The 20,257-nt window shown below is 36.2% G+C and overlaps 2 protein-coding genes across 4 annotated transcripts in view; both read left to right on the top strand.

Moving 5' to 3' along the window:
• Nucleotides 1–2,194: 2,194 nt before the first annotated feature.
• On the top strand, nucleotides 2,195–4,387 carry EULS3 (hydroxyproline-rich glycoprotein family protein). Its single transcript, XM_022042568.2, has 4 exons — nucleotides 2,195–2,882; nucleotides 3,253–3,375; nucleotides 3,726–3,953; nucleotides 4,074–4,387. Exons 1-4 carry the CDS (start codon nucleotides 2,250–2,252, stop codon nucleotides 4,080–4,082), a joined length of 993 nt encoding a protein of 330 aa, XP_021898260.1. The 5' UTR covers nucleotides 2,195–2,249; the 3' UTR covers nucleotides 4,083–4,387.
• Nucleotides 4,388–6,896: 2,509 nt separating this feature from the next.
• Nucleotides 6,897–20,257, top strand: part of THO1 (nuclear matrix protein-like protein) — a 33,085-nt gene continuing 19,724 nt past the window's right edge. For 2 of the 3 annotated variants that reach the window (XM_088206367.1, XM_088206366.1), the window contains exons 1-5: nucleotides 6,897–7,142; nucleotides 7,281–7,434; nucleotides 9,144–9,227; nucleotides 14,332–14,406; nucleotides 15,083–15,176. In XM_088206367.1, coding sequence (XP_088062493.1) covers nucleotides 7,432–7,434; nucleotides 9,144–9,227; nucleotides 14,332–14,406; nucleotides 15,083–15,176 — 256 coding nt within the window. In that variant the 5' untranslated portion in view covers nucleotides 6,897–7,142; nucleotides 7,281–7,431. The remainder of the gene's footprint in view (nucleotides 7,143–7,280; nucleotides 7,435–9,143; nucleotides 9,228–14,331; nucleotides 14,407–15,082; nucleotides 15,177–20,257) is intronic. The other variant, XM_088206368.1, reaches the window with a different exon arrangement.

The following is a 20,257-nucleotide window of genomic DNA, read 5'->3' as shown; positions in this document are numbered from 1 at the left end:
ACTCTGAATTTTGCCTTATTGTATCTGTAAATGACATACAGTGAGCATACTCTAACCCTGTATAACAAATTCATAATTTCAAACAAAGTATGAAAATATATTTAAACCTTTAATCTGGCACTACCCCTATACCTATAACACAACACTATTCTCTCTCTTCCCTATGACCTTTTAGTAACACCTATCTGACAAGACCACCATCTCATTACCTCCACCCATCTATCTCACTTCAACTCACTTTATTAACTATTATATCACATTCATACCAGCCCATACGCTACGCTCACTTACCCTACACCTCCACACTATAACAGCACCACCACAACATTACCTCTAGGACACATCCCTACGTTTCCTGTACCCATACCGACCTTTAATGGCTACCCACACAACTACCACATCAATATTCATACTCCACACAGTGAAAATACGCACACAGCCTCGTCTTTGCCACCACATCACAATCAATCGTAAACACTATTTATATATATGTATATGTATATATCGACCTTAGTTCGGCCACTCACGCACACACCAGTCGCACATACATATACACACCACATCTGTCGAGGCAATCACAAAAGCAGAACTCATAAAACACAATCCACACTCACACACACCGACTCCAATCGGCCACGTGCATAAATCTGTAATATACATATATACATGCAGTCACATCTCTCAAACTTGCACATACAGTGCACATTCACACGCACCGGCCCTCAATCAGCCACACATACACACATATTTTCAATAGCAACAGCATCGGAGCATCAACCTTTCTCTTTACCGTCGCCAATATCGACTCACCAACACTCCAGTTCGACACCAACATCTGCACTTCAACACTTCGAAATGACAATGCACATCACCATTTCCAGTTTCATGTAGACTCCCTCTCCCACCTACAGCCACTACTTCAGACACATTCTAGCTCATCTTCTCCCTCACTGAACATAAACCTAAACACAGCATTCACCACACTCTTACTCTATGATTGGCCTCCTCCTTTCACTTCTACACTAAACAATCTCTATTCACCATTCTTCGCCGCTCTACTCCTTCAAAATCATGAATCAAACACCGAATCGACCAGATGGAAATTCACATTATATTACCAAAAAGCCCGAAATTGAGAATTTATTTACATCTGGCTTCCATCGTCTCCTAGGTTTGTAGAACGCCCTCACTCGTATCTCTCTTCGACTCCCTCTCCTGAATCCCCATCCAAATTTCCTCAATCTCCCTTCTCCCCTGTAGCCCAATCTCTCATCCTTTTCTCGTGTTTCCTTTTTTTTCTTTTTCTCATTTTTTTTCTTTTTTTTTAATCTTAGCCCACCCCTATTTATATTTCCCTTCTCATCTAATATTAGCCCTTCATTTTATCCCTATAATCCTCAACATTCACTAGTACATTACAACAACCCAACTCCTTGCGTTACTTATTTTGAGAATTTCCATAAAAAAAATTATATAACTGTAACTTCTTACAACTATAAAATATTTAAACAAGAGAGAGAAAAAGAGATTAAAATTTTCGAGTTTTGGAGACTACAAAGAAGAAGAAGAAGAAAATCGTGGAGGATGACGAAGTGGAGATTACAAAGAAGAAGTTTATGAGTTGATTTTTGTTTTGTTTGTGGAGCAATTTAAATCTAATATTTCAAGGTTAGTTTAAATATTACGTGATATCTGATGTGATATTCAATTGTCACACTAATCAATTATAATTATGTATTGTTAAATTTAACAAGAAAAAATTAACTTAACAACAGTAAAAGTTGGTAATATAGAGGAATAAAATCGAAATTTTTTTAAAAGCAAATGAGTTCATCTAATTGAAGGAATTTATTTGAACAAAAGTTTAATAGTGTTGGAATTAGATGATTATTTTAGCCCAAAAATTATTCTAGTATAATTATAAATATATCATTTAATAATATCCACAATAAAGGTTAATTATCACCAATATAATAATGTAATTGCTAAAATTTTTACAGTCTATTTGAATGTTATAATTATAAAATTTTATAATATTTAATTTAATAAAATTCAGAATTTATTAATATGTTAGCAGAATTATGTTAATAAAATTGAATATAACATATTTGAACTAAAAAAAATATTATGGTAGTAAAATTTAAGTAAAAGAATATTATTCGAAGTATATTCACACATATATATTATAATTTTTCTTTAAGATTAGACGAGAACAGCAGAATCAGCATCAACGATAATCATCAGCAATAATGGAGTTCCCCTTCGGTCATCACCACCACCACCACCACCGCAGAAATGATGAAGAAGATGACAGAGAAAGGCCACACTACCCGCCACCTTCCGCCGCTGAATTTTCCGATCCTCCACCACCACCACCACCCTCTTACTACCAACACAACGAGTTTGAACCACCGACTCGAGTAACCCACACCCACCACTCCGCTGGCTTCAATCAGCAAGACCCAGATTCCTTCAATTACCAACCACGGCCACCCACCCAGGTCACCCATCTGCATCACTCCGGCGATTACCCACCGGAGTCAGGCTACCACAATTACCCTCCAGAACCAGAAATGACTCATGGGTATCGTCACGATCAGCGACCAGGTTATCATAATTATGCCCCCGCACCGGAAACAGAAGTGATCCAGTTTTCTCATCAAGGGAATCCCGACTCTTATCGACCGGAAGCTGAGACCCATGATCCTTTCAGGCCTCATCTCCCTTCTTTCCTGCACCAGCACACTCATCAGTCAAGTGGTGATGGATTATCCTCTAGACGCACTGTTAGGGTTTTTTGCAAGGCGAATCCTGATTACTCTCTCGCCATCAGAGATGGCAAGGTCATTCTTGTGCGATCTGATCCAAGAGATGAGTACCAGGTATATATATGTCAGCCCATTGATCGATCAATCATCTATTTGCTTGGGTTTCCCTCGTTACTTTTAAAAAAAAATCTAAGCTTTTTAATCTTTATTAATTTACCCTTTCGATTTGTCTGTTATTTGTGCATGTTTTGTCTTATTAGTGTTCTGGTTGGCTTCATTGAGACTCCTTTTGATGCTTGTTAGATACGAGATTTTGATTATTGCCATGGGTATTTTTTAATCAAGATAGCAAAACCCATTTCATTTTCCATATATTGATATTTTTCTCACATTATTCCGAGTCACGAATTTTGATTTTTGATATGCTGGTTTAACTATTTTATGTTTCTTGGTTTGATTTGGTTTTACTGTTTTGTTTTTGTAGCACTGGTTCAAAGATGAGAAGTATTCAACAAGAGTTAAGGATGAAGAAGGCCTACCCTCCTTTGCTCTGGTTAATAAAGCCACTGGTGAAGCCATGAAGCATTCCATTGGAGATACTCATCCTGTGAGAACTCTCTGTAATTGTCTTTTTGCTTTACTTGTTTATGCTTTGAGTTGTATTTGTTGTATTTAACGACTCAAAAAATACATCAGGCTAATATGAAAAGATTTCCATTTGCTTAAAAATTGTTTCTGAATTAATCATATTAGCAGTTGAAGTGCAGGTTATCGAAATTTTAGGCTCTTATATACTATATAAAACAGATGAACTATTTGTTCTATGGTTCTCTGTAAGTTCCACGTATTAAAGCAAGATCATACATTCTTTTGCTTGAGAGTTATCTCGATATGTGACAAACTTCTGAGCATTTTTCTTGAGCCCGTGTTCTTGCCTCTCTTGTTATATTTCTGCAGGTGCAGCTGAGGCCTTATAAACCTGATGATTTTGATGAGTCTGTACTGTGGAGCCAGAGCAAGGACTTTGGTGATGATTTCAGGACCATAAGGATGGTTAACAACACTCGGCTGAATGTTGATGCCTTTCACGGGGATAAGAAATCTGGCGGTGTTCGTGAAGGCACTATAATTGTGCTCTGGAAATGGAATAAAGGAGACAATCAGCTTTGGAAGATAAGGCCTTTTGTATGCTTCTTCTCAACTAAGTGCATTACTTTGGGAACTTACTCCAATCTTTCTTACATTTTGAAGCTCATTTTATCATTCTTTCTCCCTTAATTTTCTCCTCCTCTGTTACTTGTGTAGGACGCATAATTGGTGGTGTTGCTGGCATGGACTAGCTAGTATTGTGTTTGCAAGACTTCAGTTGCGGATTGGTTTTCGATTTTCTCCCTTTCTTGGTGCTTCCAGCATGAGACTCGGGATCTCTTGGCAAGTCTATGACTATGTGGTTGGTGTTTTCTTTAATTAGATTATGTGGATGTAATTTACCTTGTGTGATTAATATCTGCCCCCGAGTCCCTCCTTGGTGATGCTTGCAGCATATGCCATTTTATGTTACTTTTAGACTATGTGCTGTGCTTGCTCTTGATCTATTTATATCTATCTCCTATTTAAAACTTCTTCTAGCATGCATATTTCGATATCATCTCTAGAAGCTAACTCAACGGATTTGCAACAATCAACATATTCATATCACACGGCTTATACACTTGGGAGTTCATAGTCCATGCATCATCACGCTCAATGAAGCGATAAAAGATCTCTTGCTTGTTTCCTCTAAAATTATCACCGTCCATTACATATACAAATGGAAATAGGGTCGTATGTAAGAGGGATCTTTTACGATTTGAATTTATCAAACCCATTTCGCATGGCGAAATCCTGCAAACAGAAGGGTATAATGATCTGGGGAAGTGCTTTTCCTTTTCCTTTTTCTGTTACTTTCATCAGGAGACCATTATTGGGGGGGTGGTGGGGAAGGAGATATAACTATTTGCATATGTTTCATGTGTTGTGTGGACCTTATCAATCATGGGAAATGTGGAGAATACATTTCTTTTGGAAATCTCCTATTTTAATGCTACCTGGTGTCCATGATTCCGAAATATAGAAGCTTTCAAGGACTCTGTCTTAATTTTTTAGTAAATCATACAGGAGATATTGTATAAGAGTTTTTTTTGTTTTGGGTTTAATGTATTGATTTTTCAAAAAATAATAATTTAGTTTTGTATAATTGAAAGTTAATAATTAAATTAAAAGTTGATTAGGAAAGGTAGAAGACTACTTTTATAATTATTATTAATTTATTTAAAATTTATTTATTTTAAGTAATAAATTAAAATTTTTGTAATTAAATTTAAAAAAATTAATTAAAAATGAGAAATGATTTATATAGTTTAAAATTAATCCACAACACAAATCCATATTCTATTGGCTTATACGATGATTACACAGAATAAACAAATTTATGATAAGCTAATAATTTGCTTCTGCTTCATAATAAGTAAAAAGTTTTAAAAAAGTGGGTGACAATGATTTGATACGGTAAAAAAATAAAGGTAAACTTTGGTAACATTACAATGCATTATTTAAAAGAAGGAAACTATAAGATTAAATATAACATATTATAATTTTTAGCACGAGTTATTGTTTTAGTGAACCTATTAGTTACTTTACAATTAAATCCTAAAAATTGGTTTCGTTATGTTAAATTTTAGTAAATCATAAGGTAATAAAAATTTTGTTATTTCTTCAATTACTTATGGTGTGGAATAGTTAAATTTAAGGAGTTTTAATTTTAAAGTCTATTACTTATGAGTATAAAATGATGATAGAGATATTAAATATTTAAAATCTTTAAATTGCATTCTTATTTTTTATTTTTTGGGTTTAAATCGACTCGCAATTTTTAAAAATATGCAAAACATTATTTTACCAGTATAAAAAAATTAACATTTTCAAATATTGATACACTTAAGCGATGATGTATGTATTTTAATCTATGTGAACTCTACATAGATAACACGTGATATTCATGTGAACCCATATAAAAAAAATACTAGTTATGTTTTGAATTGTTGAGAAGATATCGTGAAGACAACTCTTGAGGGTGAAACAGTCTTTTACTAGGACATGAAGGGTGGCTACATCAAAGATTCTAATGAATTGCTCCTACTCAAGGACGCAGTCCTCGTATGCTATTCACTTCATCGCTCCTCTTTTTGTTGTTGGGTTCTTTAGAAATTGACCATGAAGATCTATTATGGATGGTTTCGTGAGCCCTTATAAGATGGAACTTTGCCTTTGTAGAGAGAATAATTATAAAGGACGTATTGGACAATGTTGTTGGTGGATGAGAGAAATAGGATGATGAATTTTGATACGAGGAGGGTTCAAGGATAAAGTGAATTGGAGAGGAAAAGATGAGGAAAAGAAGATTGGAGAGGAAACGATGGGGAAAAGAAAATTGGAGGGTTATAAGCTGAGTCTGGTTATCTAAAGCGTTAAGTTTTTCTTGTATGAAAATACCATTGAAATTCACATTGTTGGTATTATTCATAGAAGCTTTCTTGCAATTTCGTTGGAAATACCAACGGATTCGTGTGAAAGAAAAAGATAGAAGGGAGCCCTTGTAAATAAAATCGTACGAGGGCTATAACAACATTGCATGAGAGAAGCAATACCCGTATATATGTAGCGCTTTTTATATAGGCCCATGTGGATGTCATGTATCATTTACGTGATCTTTATGTAGATTAAAATAAATGATATCATCGTTTACGTCTATTGATATTTTATTATGTTGAATTTTTTATTAACGAGAAATTAATTTTTATATTTTTAAAAGTTAATGATTGAGTTAAATTCTTTTGTTAACTTCACAAATCTTGAACTCAAGCAATAAGAAAATGCATTAAAGGATATAATATTTTAATTAATTTAGAATACTAACCCTTAAAATCGTGTGGAGACCATATTTTAGCCAATAAAATGCAAGTTTAAAACTCAGTTGACGAGTAAATTAACAAAAAATATTTTTGATGAGTAATTAGTAAAATTCTTTAGTTTCATTATTTTTGTTTTCAATTATATATAATAATAATAATAATAATAAGAACAAAGAAATAAACGTACACCCCGCAGGTCCGGCTTCGGAGTGTCTTAAAAACAGTCATTTCGAAACCGAACGCCCCAATTCCGAAGTCGCAGCGAGAGACTTTTCCTCACCGTCGTTTCCGCCCAATTGCTTTGGAAGGGCAGTCGCTAACCCTGTCGGCACGTATTCCTCCGGCGACGAAGTAGAGTAACTGATGTTCATTGCCATTGCTGCAGACGTCGTCACAGTCAGGTGTTCATTGAGGGGTTCTCCAGGTCTGGCTTTCAGATACCGAATTCTACTTTAATCTTTTTTCTACCTTAACTGTCTCTAATTCTCAATTAGGCTTTAATTGCAGATGAAATACTGTAGACTCAATTTCTTTTTCTTCTCTTTGTTTCTCTGGAAAACAGAATTGGCCGCGTTGTTCTCACGCAGAAAAAACGGAAGAGCTGGCTCTATTGGTGCGGCTTTGGTAGTTTTCTCAGTTGTTAACTAAATTGTTGATTACAAGTGCAGATAGTTGCAGTTGTTCGCTAACATTGAAGAGATTACTCCGATTAAATGGTAACAGCTGGTTTCTCTCTCTCTCTCTCTCCCTCTCTCTCTCTTAGTGCGGATGCTGTTCAGGGGTTCTAGTTATATTTCCACTTTGAAACAAGTTCCCTGTTCTATGTCTCCATATTATTCCTTCTTCGACTTTGGAACCAGTGGAACGCGATACATGCTTTTCTTATGACTCTTAACTAGAATAAGCAAGGGAAATATCAAATGAAGACTGATTGACTATGGCTTTTGTTGGGAAGAATAGACTAATTGAATAATGAATTCGTTCACTTGTAATTTTTATATTTGAAGTAAGTCATAACTTTTCAAAATGTTTTCTAGAGTTTAATGGAGTTATCATGTTAGGAGGTTTGGCATAGTTAAGTAAATGGTAAAAAGAAATTTCAAGTGTTTTTTCCTTGCAAATTCTCTTCAATTTCCAACTTTTATTAAATTGGTAGATTATGTTTGTTCTTTTTTTTAAATAAAAGAGAAGTAGTATTATTATGTATAAAGGCACCAAGGGAGTACCACCTGAAAAATACAAAATTAACAGTCGATCAGATGGTCCATAACAGCCCCAAAATCTTCCCAATCAGTTATGTCATGATCAATCAAAATAGAATCAAAAGTATGGAACCATTTATCCCTAATATTTATAATGTCTGTTTCAGTACCCTCAAAACCCCTAGTATTCCTATCCTTCCAAACCACCTACATAATAGAAAGTGGGATAAGGAATAAATCTTTTTTCTTATTACATAAACTAGCCCACGCTCACAACTCTTTACTAACACTACCCGCCATGGCCCACATCATTCCCATAATCCCATACAAGCACTCCCAAATTGTGTAGACCATAGGACAATGAAATAACAAGTGATTGCATGATTCTTCTTCAACCTCGCTCATGTAACACCTATTGGTTATTATCATTCCTCTCTTTCTCATAGAATCAATGGTCAAGATTTTTTCTTTGACAGCTTCCTATATGAAAAAAGCAATTCTAGGCGGAGTTTTTGACCTCCAAATTTGATTAAACGATGCTGTCTTGGCATTCTCCTCACCATTTTTGGCAATAAGATTATAGTAGGACTTCACTGAAAATCCTTTTTTCTTGTCCAGTTTTCAGATTCTTTTGTCATTCTCATTACTCACCTTCAAAACAGCAAGCCACCAAAGCAGATTACAGTATTCTGCCTCTTCATCCTCCTTTAAACTTCTTCTGACCTGAATACACCACCCTCCCCCCCTTCTCCCTTCTCAAACGCCTTCTCCACAAGAATATCCCTCTCACTAGCAATTGCCAAAATCCTTGGGAATTTATCTTTCAATTTAAAGTCACCAGCCCACTCATCCTTCCAGAATTTTATTTCAGCCCCATTACCAAGCTGCCAGCGTAAGCAGTCATAAAAGTTCTTGCTGTGGGTGCTGATTTTCTTCAATAAACTAGACCCATGGCGTTTATATTTCCCTCTCCTACCCTCATCCCTCTCCCAATCACCCCAAGGTTTGGAAATATTAATTTGCAATTCAAAACCAAATTTGTTTAAAAGTGAATTTCAATTGTTTAGAATAATTCTAAAGCAAACATGTGAGTTTACAATGTCATATCTTTTTGATGGTATTAATTTGTTTCAAACATAATGTTAAACTACTTGGATATTATTTTTGAAGATTAGTCTCCTTTTTAGCATGTGGAAATATTGTTCTTTATCTTCGTGTCTCAGGAAATATTCAAGAAGGCTATACTGCAGCCAGGGCCAATTGAAAGTTTTGCTCTCCAGACAGTTCAAGAGGTCATAAAACCTCAGGTAATTGTGATTCACCACCTCTTCAGAATTAAGCCTTCTCTGGTCTGGTACTGTGAAAGTTGGTGCCTGTGTTACCTTGTTAGTTATCATAAACTAGGTCTGACTCCTCTCTTCTTTTTTTGTTCACTAAAAATTCTGCTTATTATTTTTATTTTGGAGTATATGCTTCCATCTGTGTATGGTTGGCTCTTGTTCTTGTACATCCTGTTTGGGCCTTTAGGGTTTTCTTTTTGTTCTTAATCTTTCGAAAGTGTACTGGGGAAATAATTTCCCTTTAGAAACATGTTACCTTTTACAGTTCTACTTTTAGCGGAAGCATGGGTCTGAAACACTGGAACTTGTTTTCTGAACAATGTTTTGGATATATTCATAAGGTTTGAGCATGGAACATGTGGTTGCATGATTCTGCATTCCTTTTGCATAGAAAAGTATCATTCACCAAAATCGTATCCTTCCTAATCAGCTTGTTCAGTGTTAAAATGCATCCTCTAGCTGCCTTCCAAGCAAAAATACTATTCTAAGGAAGCATTAACTTTACAAGTTTGCTTGAAAGGAAAGTCATTGCTCATAACCCTTCTCTTGGCCAAATAATTGTAGAAGGATCTAATGGAGAAAATCCCTCTTGCATTGAGCCTCCAAGTGGGGTGATCCCTAGTCCCATCAAGTCTAACTCTAGAGCGGGTGAGAAATAGTACCTCATACTCCTTGACTTCCCAATTATCGAGGTTCCTTGTAACCTCTCGAACCACTCACCATTCCTCATAGTGTGAAGGAAAGACTCTTGGATCAAGGCGTCTTTGTATTGAGTGACGACATAGATCTAGGCGAATTGGCTCTCAGTGTACCACTATCTAACCATGCGTCAGTTCCACAGGCCGAACCTGTCCCCGTGCCACCATCATCTAACCATGCATCAGTTCCACACGCCGAACCTGTCCCCATGCCACCACCATCTAACCATACATCAATTCCACAGGCCAACACTGTCCCCTTGCCACCCTCCAATTGATGCAATTCTAGAACTTCCTTTTATCCATGTAGATTTTCTTTCACATCCCATTACTATGGGGCTTAGATGAGTCTCTACTGAACTAACCTTTGTCTACCATGCCAAACGACTTTAATCACCCTCCACAACAGATTATCATTCTCGTTCATGAATGTTCAAAGCCACTTCTCTTGAATAGCCATATTAACCTCCACCAATGATCTCAGTCCTAGTCCTCCATTATGAATTGGCCTTTTGATCTCATTCTAAGCCACAAGATAGTACTTTCTCTTCTCCTTAGAATCTCTCTCATAAGAATCTGCATTGTATGATTTCCAATCTTTTGTCCCTCACAGTAGGAATTGTCATCAAAGACATGTAATAAATAGGGATGTTGACTATTGTTTTCCTTCCAGCCAAGCTCTGTTCGAACCTCACCACCACAGGATCCCATGTTGAAATTTCCTTATATTTCGCCTCCTGGTGGCAGACCCAAATATTTAATTGGTAAGTCGATACATTTACATCCCAGGATACTAGACAATTTGCTAGCATCTCTCCCATTGCCTAGTTTCACCAACTTTGACTTAGGACGACTAAAATTGAGGCCAAATACTGCTTGTAAACTCAAAATAACGCATCTAATATTGAGTAGAGACCTTTCATTTGTTCTCAGAAATGCAAAGTATCATCAGCTAGAAAAAAGTGAGTCACCTCTTCCACTCACTCATCATTGTCCACCTTCAAACCCTTAGACATTTCCGAGATCTCTAGTCCTCGTACATAATGTTTTATTGGTTCCTTCTAAGTAATTCTCTTTTTGTTAGGTTGATAAAAAGCTAACATACCCCTTCAACTGGGGGCCTTGTTTCAACCAAATATATCAGAAAAATGAAACTTTAACTGTTTATTCTGTCACCTAATATCATGCTATAACGGCAAGTAGGTTCATACAATATGTTCTTTTGGATTTAATAATCTTATAATGTAATGCAATGTAATTAATTTTGTAAAGCAATATGATGTAATTCATTACATAGTTGAGGGACTGTAATCGTGACAACAGTTTTGGATATAATCATCGTTCTAGTACAAGATTTATTGCATGGTTAAATAGTGGAAACAAACAACACGGTCAATTTTGATTTTTTTAGATAAAAAGTATAAAATGTGTCATTAAATATAAGCATCAAGGGAGTGCTAACCCATATACACAAATTTTTACGTATCAATTAGAGTATCAATTAGCTCTCCTATATTCTCCATGGAGTACAACAGTTTACCCATAACCAAAACAGCAAGATCTGGAACCATCTCTCTTGAATTCTATCTATACCCTCTTCCACCTCATCAAAAATTCTCCTACTTCTTTCTTTACACACTACCTAAAAAATTTCTAGTGGAATAAGGCCCCAATGTTTTTCCCACTAGTAATATCCTTCCAAGCCCATATCTCCTTTGTAGTACTAGTCATAACCCAACTGTATTCTAGAATCCCATATGCCATAGACCATAAACTATATCCTATAGGACATTGAAGCAGAATCTGGTCGCTAGTTTCCTTCACTCTCTTACATAAGCAACACCAGGTAACCATGATCTTTCCTCTTCTCATTAGCTTATCGATCAAATAAAGAACTTATTGATGGCCAATATACACCCACAAACTGCTTCCCAAGGAAAAAAATGCTATCTTTGGAGGGGCATTCACTTTCTAGATTTGTCTAAACTGAAATTGCCCTTATTGTCTCTTTCTTGGCCAAATATCTGTAAAAGGTCCCAGCAGTAAATTTCTCAGTTGCACTAAGGGTTCATATCGGTTGATCATAATCCTCTTTCAGCAAAACCGATGTCAAAGAGCTTAATTAAGATTCATATTCATTTATTTCACATTGAGATTCCGCACAACCTCCAGATACCACTCCCTGCGTCCCCCGCCTTCTCCAAATGCCTCTTTAACAGAAATGTCATTATAACATGCAATAACAAAAATCCAAAACCTGTTTCTTTATGATTACAGAGGAAGCACGGCCAATTTTGATTATAATGTACCTCTGTTTTTACATTATATATTTTTTTTGAAACAAAAATGTATTAGTGTATTAACATGGTACCAAACAAGGGTACCAACCCATTTATAAAAGAATTACAGAGTAGTAAGCATATCAATGACAATCCCAAAATCCTCCTCATTCATCATATCATGTCCTTACAAGCTTGTCCCAAAATAATTAAACCATCTATATCTTAATTTATATAATCCTACTTCTTTCCTATCAAATGCTCTAGCATTTCTTTCTTTTCAAATAACTCAAAAAACGGTCAATAGAACCAAAGTAGAAACACGAACATTGATCTTAAGCCCATCCCAAGCCCAAATTTCATCCCTAACATTCCCAGCCACAACCCAATTAATCCTCAGCAGCCCATAAATTATACACCACACACTATAAGCCACGGGACACCATAAAAGTAAGTGATTGCAAGTTTCCTCTGCACACATACAAAGGTAGCATCTATTAAATAATAAACTGCTCCCTTCTTTTTAATTTGTCCATAGTGAGAATACTTTCCCTGCTTGCTTCCCGCGCAAAAAAGGCCACTCTAGGAGGGACTTTAGAATTCTAAACTTGTTTAAAAGGGAAATCCCAACTGTTATCCCCATCCCCACCAATCAGCATTTTGTAGTATGAATGGACAGAAAAATTTCCCATTTTTTCTAACTTCCAGGAGACCTGATCTGAGCCCTCTTTCACATTCTACTTCTCCAAAAGCGCCAAAAGTTCTTGAAACTTTTGAATTTCCCAGTCATTTAAGTGCCTATTCACTCTAACAGACCATACGACACAATCATTGCAAGTTCGGTATGCATCAGCCACCAACATCGATTTCAAATGGGCAATTTCAAAAATTTTGGGAAACCCATTCTGCAAACTGTCATCACCAACCCATTTGTCACACCAGAAACTAATTTTATTCCCTTCCCCCAGGTTCCATTTAATACAGCTGTAGAACCTCGGCCATTGTTTCATTATATTCTTCCACAAGCCTCGTCCATGATCCCTAGAGCTGGCCCCAGCACATACTGCATTCAGATCAACCCAGCGGAGAAGCACAATTTTTCTCCATAGCTTGTAATCTTCATTCGAAAACTTCTATAACCATTTTCCTTGAAGAGCCAAATTCATGTTGACTAGAGATCTTCTCCCCAAACCACCACTATGAATTGGTTTTTTAACCTCCTCCCACTTAACCAAATGGTATTTCCTTTTTCTATCTTCATCGCTCCATAGAAATCTACATTGAATAGGTTCCAATTTTCTTGCAATTTCTTTAGGGATGGTGAGTGTCGAAAGGTAGTAAATAGGGAGGTTGGACATAGTGCTTTTGATTAGAGTTAAGCGGCCTCCCTTTGATAGGAAATTCCTTTTCCAACTCGCAAGTCTATTTTCAAACGTTTCAATAACCGGTTTCCAAGTACACTTATCTTTGAATTTGGCCCCCAAAGGAACCCCCAAATATTTCATAGGAAACACCAATGCCTTGCACCCCAAAACCTTGGCATATTCGCTGCCATGCCCATTACTCCCAGTTCTACCAAGCTCTGATTTTAAGAGGTTTATTTTCAGCCCCGATGCAGGCCCCTGATTTTAAGAGTTTTTTACATTATATAGGTTATTAAAGGAAACCAAAATGCAGTTAGTGCAAATTAAAGTACAGCCTTGATGGTTTTGTTCTCCTTGATCATTTTTCTTTTCATGATCTGCTAATTCTTTATAATTTTGAGATTTCTTAAGTTGTCCTAGGGTAACTTTCTCTGCTTTTCCAGTTGACTAGTGCATTCAGTTGTTGGTGTTTCTGGATACATTTTAGTTTAGTTATCAAAATAAAATGAGGAGGGAGAGATCCATGGTTTCCAACTGCATGAACACTTTATCATTCAGTCACAGTTCTTATATAATTTATTTACCAAAGTTGTATTAGCATAAATGATCTTCACAATGATGCACGGTGACCATAATGCGTATGTGTGCATTTTCATGGTTTCCATGTCTGGTTTTGGCAATCATGGTGTTCAGTCAAATCTTACTTGGTGAATTGAATATCATTTGACAGAGACAAACGAAACTAGCCCAAGATGAAAACCAATTATTAGAAAATATACTTCGAATGCTGCTTCAGGAGCTGGTGGTATGTTCATGTACCTGTTCAAAGAGTTCTATGATTTTGGTTTTTATTTCGTATTTGACATAAGATCGAACCTAGTCATGCTCAAGGTACATAATTCTGTTCTTTATTTCTTTTCCTAGAGGTTTAAAGAAATTTCCTTCTGTACTTGCCAAGTTATTGGTGCCAGCACTTCATAAGGAAAAAGGAAAAAGTAATGTAGCTCTTTTGGGGAAAATATTTCACTTTTTAAATTAGAGAACAACACATGTTTATTTCTAATGATAATTTCTTGATGATTTTTGGTTTACCTGTAAATTTGACCTTTCAATTTTATTTTTTATTCATTATTAATTTACTTAGATGAAGAGACTTAGGGATAAAGTATATGAAAGAGGTGATTAATGGATAGAGTTCAGAATATCAAATATAGCATACACAACTGAAGTAAAAAAATAATACATGATGGAACATCTATCTTGCCTTCTATATTGATAACATTATCTTGACCAACAATTTCCTAAAACATGAAACATAATCACCAAGTCGCAAAGTATTTGCACTCGCCAAGTTGCAAAGTGTTTGCACTATGTTATTTTGCACTCGCCAAGTTGCGAAGTGTTTGGACTATGTTATGGTCCCATCTATAATTCGTGAATTTTGTCTTTGTTGATCTTTTCTTAACTTATTTTTCTGATAGTCTTCTGCAGCTCAGTCAGGAGAGCAAATAATGCACTATGGACAGTCAATAGATGATAGCGAAAGTACCCAGGGTCAAATTCCTCGTCTTCTAGGTCAGTAGATGTTTTTCTGTACGCTATAAACTTATGTACTATAAAGTCTGTCAGACTTTTTGTTCTTTTCTTCCTCAGAAGCTGTGGTTGCAAACATAGATTCAGTATTCTATTTTTCTTTTCTGATGATAGAAACTGATACGAGGGTGCCAAATAATACATCTTTTCTTTTAACAAAAAGGGAAAGGGAAATATCGGGTTGGAGTTATAATAAGTGAACCAAGCAATTCAATGAATGTATTTGAAATAATTACATACCATGTTCTAATGTTCATCATAGTCTAAGTTCTTGGGCTGTACCTACATTTAACCTCTTCGAAAGATGGTTCCTAAAGAATGTGTGAAGATAGTAGAGCTATTAATGAGATGACTATCAAGTATAAGTTTTTATTCCCAGGCTTGAAGATATGTTTGATATGCTAATTGGTTCTAGTTGGTATTGGAGATAGATCTCCACATTAGGTTTGGGTTAGACTTGGTGAAGAATGGAAGACTGCCTTAAAAACCCAAGATGTATAATTTGAATAGAAGGCAACTAGAGGTCTGCGCCAAGGTGATCCTCTTTCTCCACTTCTATTTATTATTGTTATGGAAGTTTTTAACAGATTGTTGGAAAGAGCTGGGTCATTGCATCTGATCAAGGGGGACGAGTTTGGCAGAGGTCACTCGAGGATGGAGGTATCTCACTTGTTTTTTGCAGATGATTCTCTCATTTTTTGTCAACTGTAGGAAAGGATGATGCTCCACCTCTGCTGTGTTCTTTTATGTTTTCAGGCGGATTCTGGGCCAAAGATCAATCTCAATAAATCTGAATTGGTTAGAATTTGTGACAGAAGGGATGAGAATGAGCTTGCGGAGGTTTTTGGTTGCGAGGTGGCTTAGCTTTCGATAAAATATCTTGGTATGCCTTTGGGTTCTGGATACAAAGAAACGAAACATGGGATCTCATGGTTGAGATGTTTGAGAAAAGACCTGCAGGGTGGAAGATGAACTTTTTATCCAGAGGTGGCAGGTTAACTTTGATTGAGAGTACATCGTCCAATCTTCCTATCTAGTATTTATCGGTTATGACGGTTCCAGCCAAGATTGTTAGGAAGTTGGAACATATTCAATGTCATTTTCTCTGTGGGGATGAGGAAGGCAATAGAAGATTTCATCTGGTGAAATGGAGTAATGTGAAGAAGTCACAACATGATGGGGGCCTTGGATTGAGGTTGATTGTTGAGATGAATAATGCTCTTCATGGTAAGTGGTTGTGGAGATATTCGAGAGAGGACGGGAGATTGTGGAAGAGGGTTGTGGAGGCTTGTTGGGGTAAGGGGTGTTTGGGTGGGGAACTAAGGGATTTGTATAGACCTCATGACATGAGTTTATGGAAGAAAATTAGCATGGAGAGTAAAAAATTTCTTGAATGCACTAAATGGAAGGTGGGGAAGGGTGATAGAACTTGTTTCTGGTTGGATGAATGGGTTGGTGAGGGTAGGCTAAAAGGTCTTTTCCCGAATATATTTGCCATTGCGGCTTCAAGAAATATGAGAGTGGAGGAGGATTACACTGTGATGACTGGGAGATGAGAGTGGTCTGTGAATGTCACAATAAATTTGAATGATTGGAAGTTGAGGAATATGAAGCATTACTTCTTATGCTATCATAGATTCAGCTTGAGAGTCATAATGACCAGCTTATGTGGAAATTGAGAAAACAAGGGGACTTTTTTGTGAAGATCTTTTACAAGCATTTGACTAGTAGGGAAAGGAATGATCATGATCCTTTTCCAGCAAAACAATATGGAAGACAAAGGCTCCCCCAAAAGTAGCTTTTTTTGCTTGGGAGGCGAGTAAGAATTGTATTTTGACTGTCGATAAGTTGATGCGGAGAGGTAAAATTATGGTTAATTGGTGTTGCTTGTGCAAAATGGATGCAGAATCCTGTAATCACATTCTGCTGTGGTGACCGTTGTTTATAACATATGGATTATGGTATATAGTCTCATGGGGATCAATTGGGTTATTGCGGGATCGGTGAGGGATGAGTTATGGGCTTGGGCTGATTTATATAAAAAGAAAAAATATTTGCTCTTAATTCCTCTATCCATCTTTTGGGTTGTTTGGAAGGAAAAGAATGTTAGAGCTTTTGAGGGTGTTGACAGGGAGATAGTTAGTATAAGGGATAGATGGAGATAGTTAGTATAAGGGATAGATGGTTTTATGTCTTTGGTTCTATGGTCTTGGGTTATGTCATGACTAGGTTGGAAGATTTTGGGCATGTCATTGATCACTTAATTGAACTGTAAATATTTTTGTATATATGTGGTACCCCCTTTTGGTACTTTTGTGAATAATATATCTATATATTTTTATTTCAAAAAAAGAGTGGTTAGTTTGGGACTTCGAGCTGCATCCTCCTTTTATCTTGTTTGAAATGGCGGAAAGCTTTAAAATCTGAGATGGATAGTTTGAGTGCTTAGTCTGGGAGTTACTGCTGCAGAGAGCCAATATTTTCAATCCAAGATGACCTCATAGAAGTTAAATTTCTAAGAATAAATGGTTTCAGATTCTTGGTTTTTGTTACATGATCATCCTCTGGATTTTATGAAGGATTTAGCAAAACTTGTTGATACTTTGGTTGACTTGTAAATTTTGTATATGAGTGGCACCCTCTTGGTGCTTATATCAATACAATTCACATTTTATATTTAAAAAAAGAACTATATTTAGAAACTTACATTTTCAATCTTCTTCTCTTTTTAGTATATACATATAATCTCCCAAGAATAATATCTTCCATTCTTTTTATCTCGAAAAAAAAAATCTTCCATTTCCTCCTTCTAGCCTATATCCAAGAGATCTTAAAGCTCTACCTCTTTTGTTTTAGCTCTACTACAAATATCCTTTCAAAAGTTCATATAAATCAAGATTAGTATAAATGAAGTATTTGTTATTTTATTGAAATCAATGCATGTATTCCAACAGAAAATACCCATGACTTCTTCACCTTGACTTTTACAACCGCACATGATTTATGCGACCGGTACCAACTTGCTTTCACACTGCAAGGATCTAGAATTGGAGGAAAAAATTAATTATTAAAAAAATAGCTATTCTAAAAAAAGGAAAGGCAAGATTTGCTGCTTGAGGACAAGCACCTTTTTGAGGGAGGGTGTATTGTTATGTGCCACATGGCTGATGGAAATGATATACACATGGCTGCTAGAGTGGGATAAGTATGAAGGTACTTTCTAGGATATTTGGGATAAGTGTTGGTAGTGTATAGGATGTGGGTGTAGTTACTTAGGTCGGATAAGTGAAGTTATTATTCTTAATAAGTTATTTTTTCTTTTATAAAAGTTATACTAATTGGATATGTAGACAAATTTGTCAAAAAAGTTTCTTGATTATTTTAACTCTAGGAGATTGTTGCATTCTCTTGTAATGAGCTCATACTATTAACAAAATCTCATAACTAGATCTATAAGTCAGAACCATAGCATACTCCCCCCAAAGTGTGGGATACTGTTTGCTCATGCCATAATCATACAATGAGATAGGAAGCAAGATATCTAAATTTGTTTGGCAGACTCAATTCGGCCTAAAGGAGGAAAAAAGTCTAGTCCGAAGCTTCCAAGCTCCCAAAGAATGCAAAAGCAGATTAGGGAAGACTATTATTCTCCGATCAGTTAAAACTCATCAAGCACACATTAGGGAAAAAGCAATTTGGGGTCTGCAATTGATGCAAGTTGTTAATATAATTCTATCACCCTGTTCGAGATAAACACTCTTCCATTTAAGGAGCTTTCACTTTCCAAAAAGTGGAGGGAACAATAACTTTATTGTTATTGCCCCTGTAGATGAGGTTATCAAAGAAAGATCTATAGATAGGCTTTTGAAGAATCAATTTACCAAATTAAAATTTGAAATCAGGTTGGAAGTGGAATGAAAAGGCTTCGGTAGAGAAATCAGAGACATCAAGTTACAAGTTTCTAAATCATTTAGATTTCAAGAAAGTGGGGATTCCATGATACACAGTTATCATGAAGGGGCAAGGGGAGCAATTGGATGATTGTCTGCTAGAAAGTCGATAAAGATGAGGAAAGAGAGATGAAAGTTGTGTATCCTCCGCCCACATGTCTTCCCAAAAGAGAAAATGGGACCTATCCCCTACCCTAGCCTGCACAAGTGGATGAATTAAAAAATAGGCCTGCGTAGTTGCTTTCAAGAGGTTTATGTAGTGGATGGAAGAACCTGCTTTAGTGTCCCAACTGCTCTACTGTAGTGTGAACTTGCTTCTTATCATTCTGTGCCTCAAAGACATGGTCATTTAGAAAACGCCATAACTATTTGATTGGGAGAGCAATGTTTTTAGACACAAAATTCCCAAGATCTAACTTAGCTTCCTTCTTAGGAAAGCAACAAATCTCCCATTTCACAAAATTATCCCAATTATTCTCACCAACATCCAACTAAAAGAAATCTCTAATGATTTTCTCAATCCTCTTAGCAATCCCAACATGATTTAAAACAAAGAGACAAAACATAATTGGATGCTAGACAAACATAGATGCAAAAGGGTTACTCCACCACTGAGAGAGAAAAGGCTAGATGCAACAGAGTTACTCCACCATTGAGACAGAAAAGGCTAGATGCAACAGAGTTACTCCACCACTGAGAGAGAAAAGGCTCCTTTCAACTCTCTAATCGCTTAGAGATTTTTCCCACAACTAGATCTCATAAACAATAAGACATCGGTCAATCCAAGAGTAGAACATCCCACAAGGTTGGCCAAACTCCTAGTAACATTCTCCTCCAAGTTGACAACAGCATAACCACATTTGGCTAATCTGACCTTCAAACTTGATATCAATTCAAAAGTCTGCAAGAGGAAATGATATTATGAAAATATTCTTGTTTTGAGGAAGAAAAAGAATATCGTCATCCACAAGTTGCAAATGCTAAACTTCAATCTCTTTACTTACAAGGAAGCCCTTCATGATGCCACGCTCTATATTTCTTCTGATCATGTTGCTGAGGACCTCCACCACCAGAGTAAAGAAGAAATATGAAAGATGGCTTCCCTTGCCTAAT

Source organism: Carica papaya, chromosome 6 (assembly GCF_054855325.1).
Source record: "Carica papaya isolate Zhongbai chromosome 6, ASM5485532v1, whole genome shotgun sequence".
Lineage (NCBI taxonomy): Eukaryota > Viridiplantae > Streptophyta > Magnoliopsida > Brassicales > Caricaceae > Carica > Carica papaya.
The sequence above is the reverse complement of the archived record's forward strand: the minus strand, read 5'-3'. Positions and strand labels throughout refer to the sequence as shown.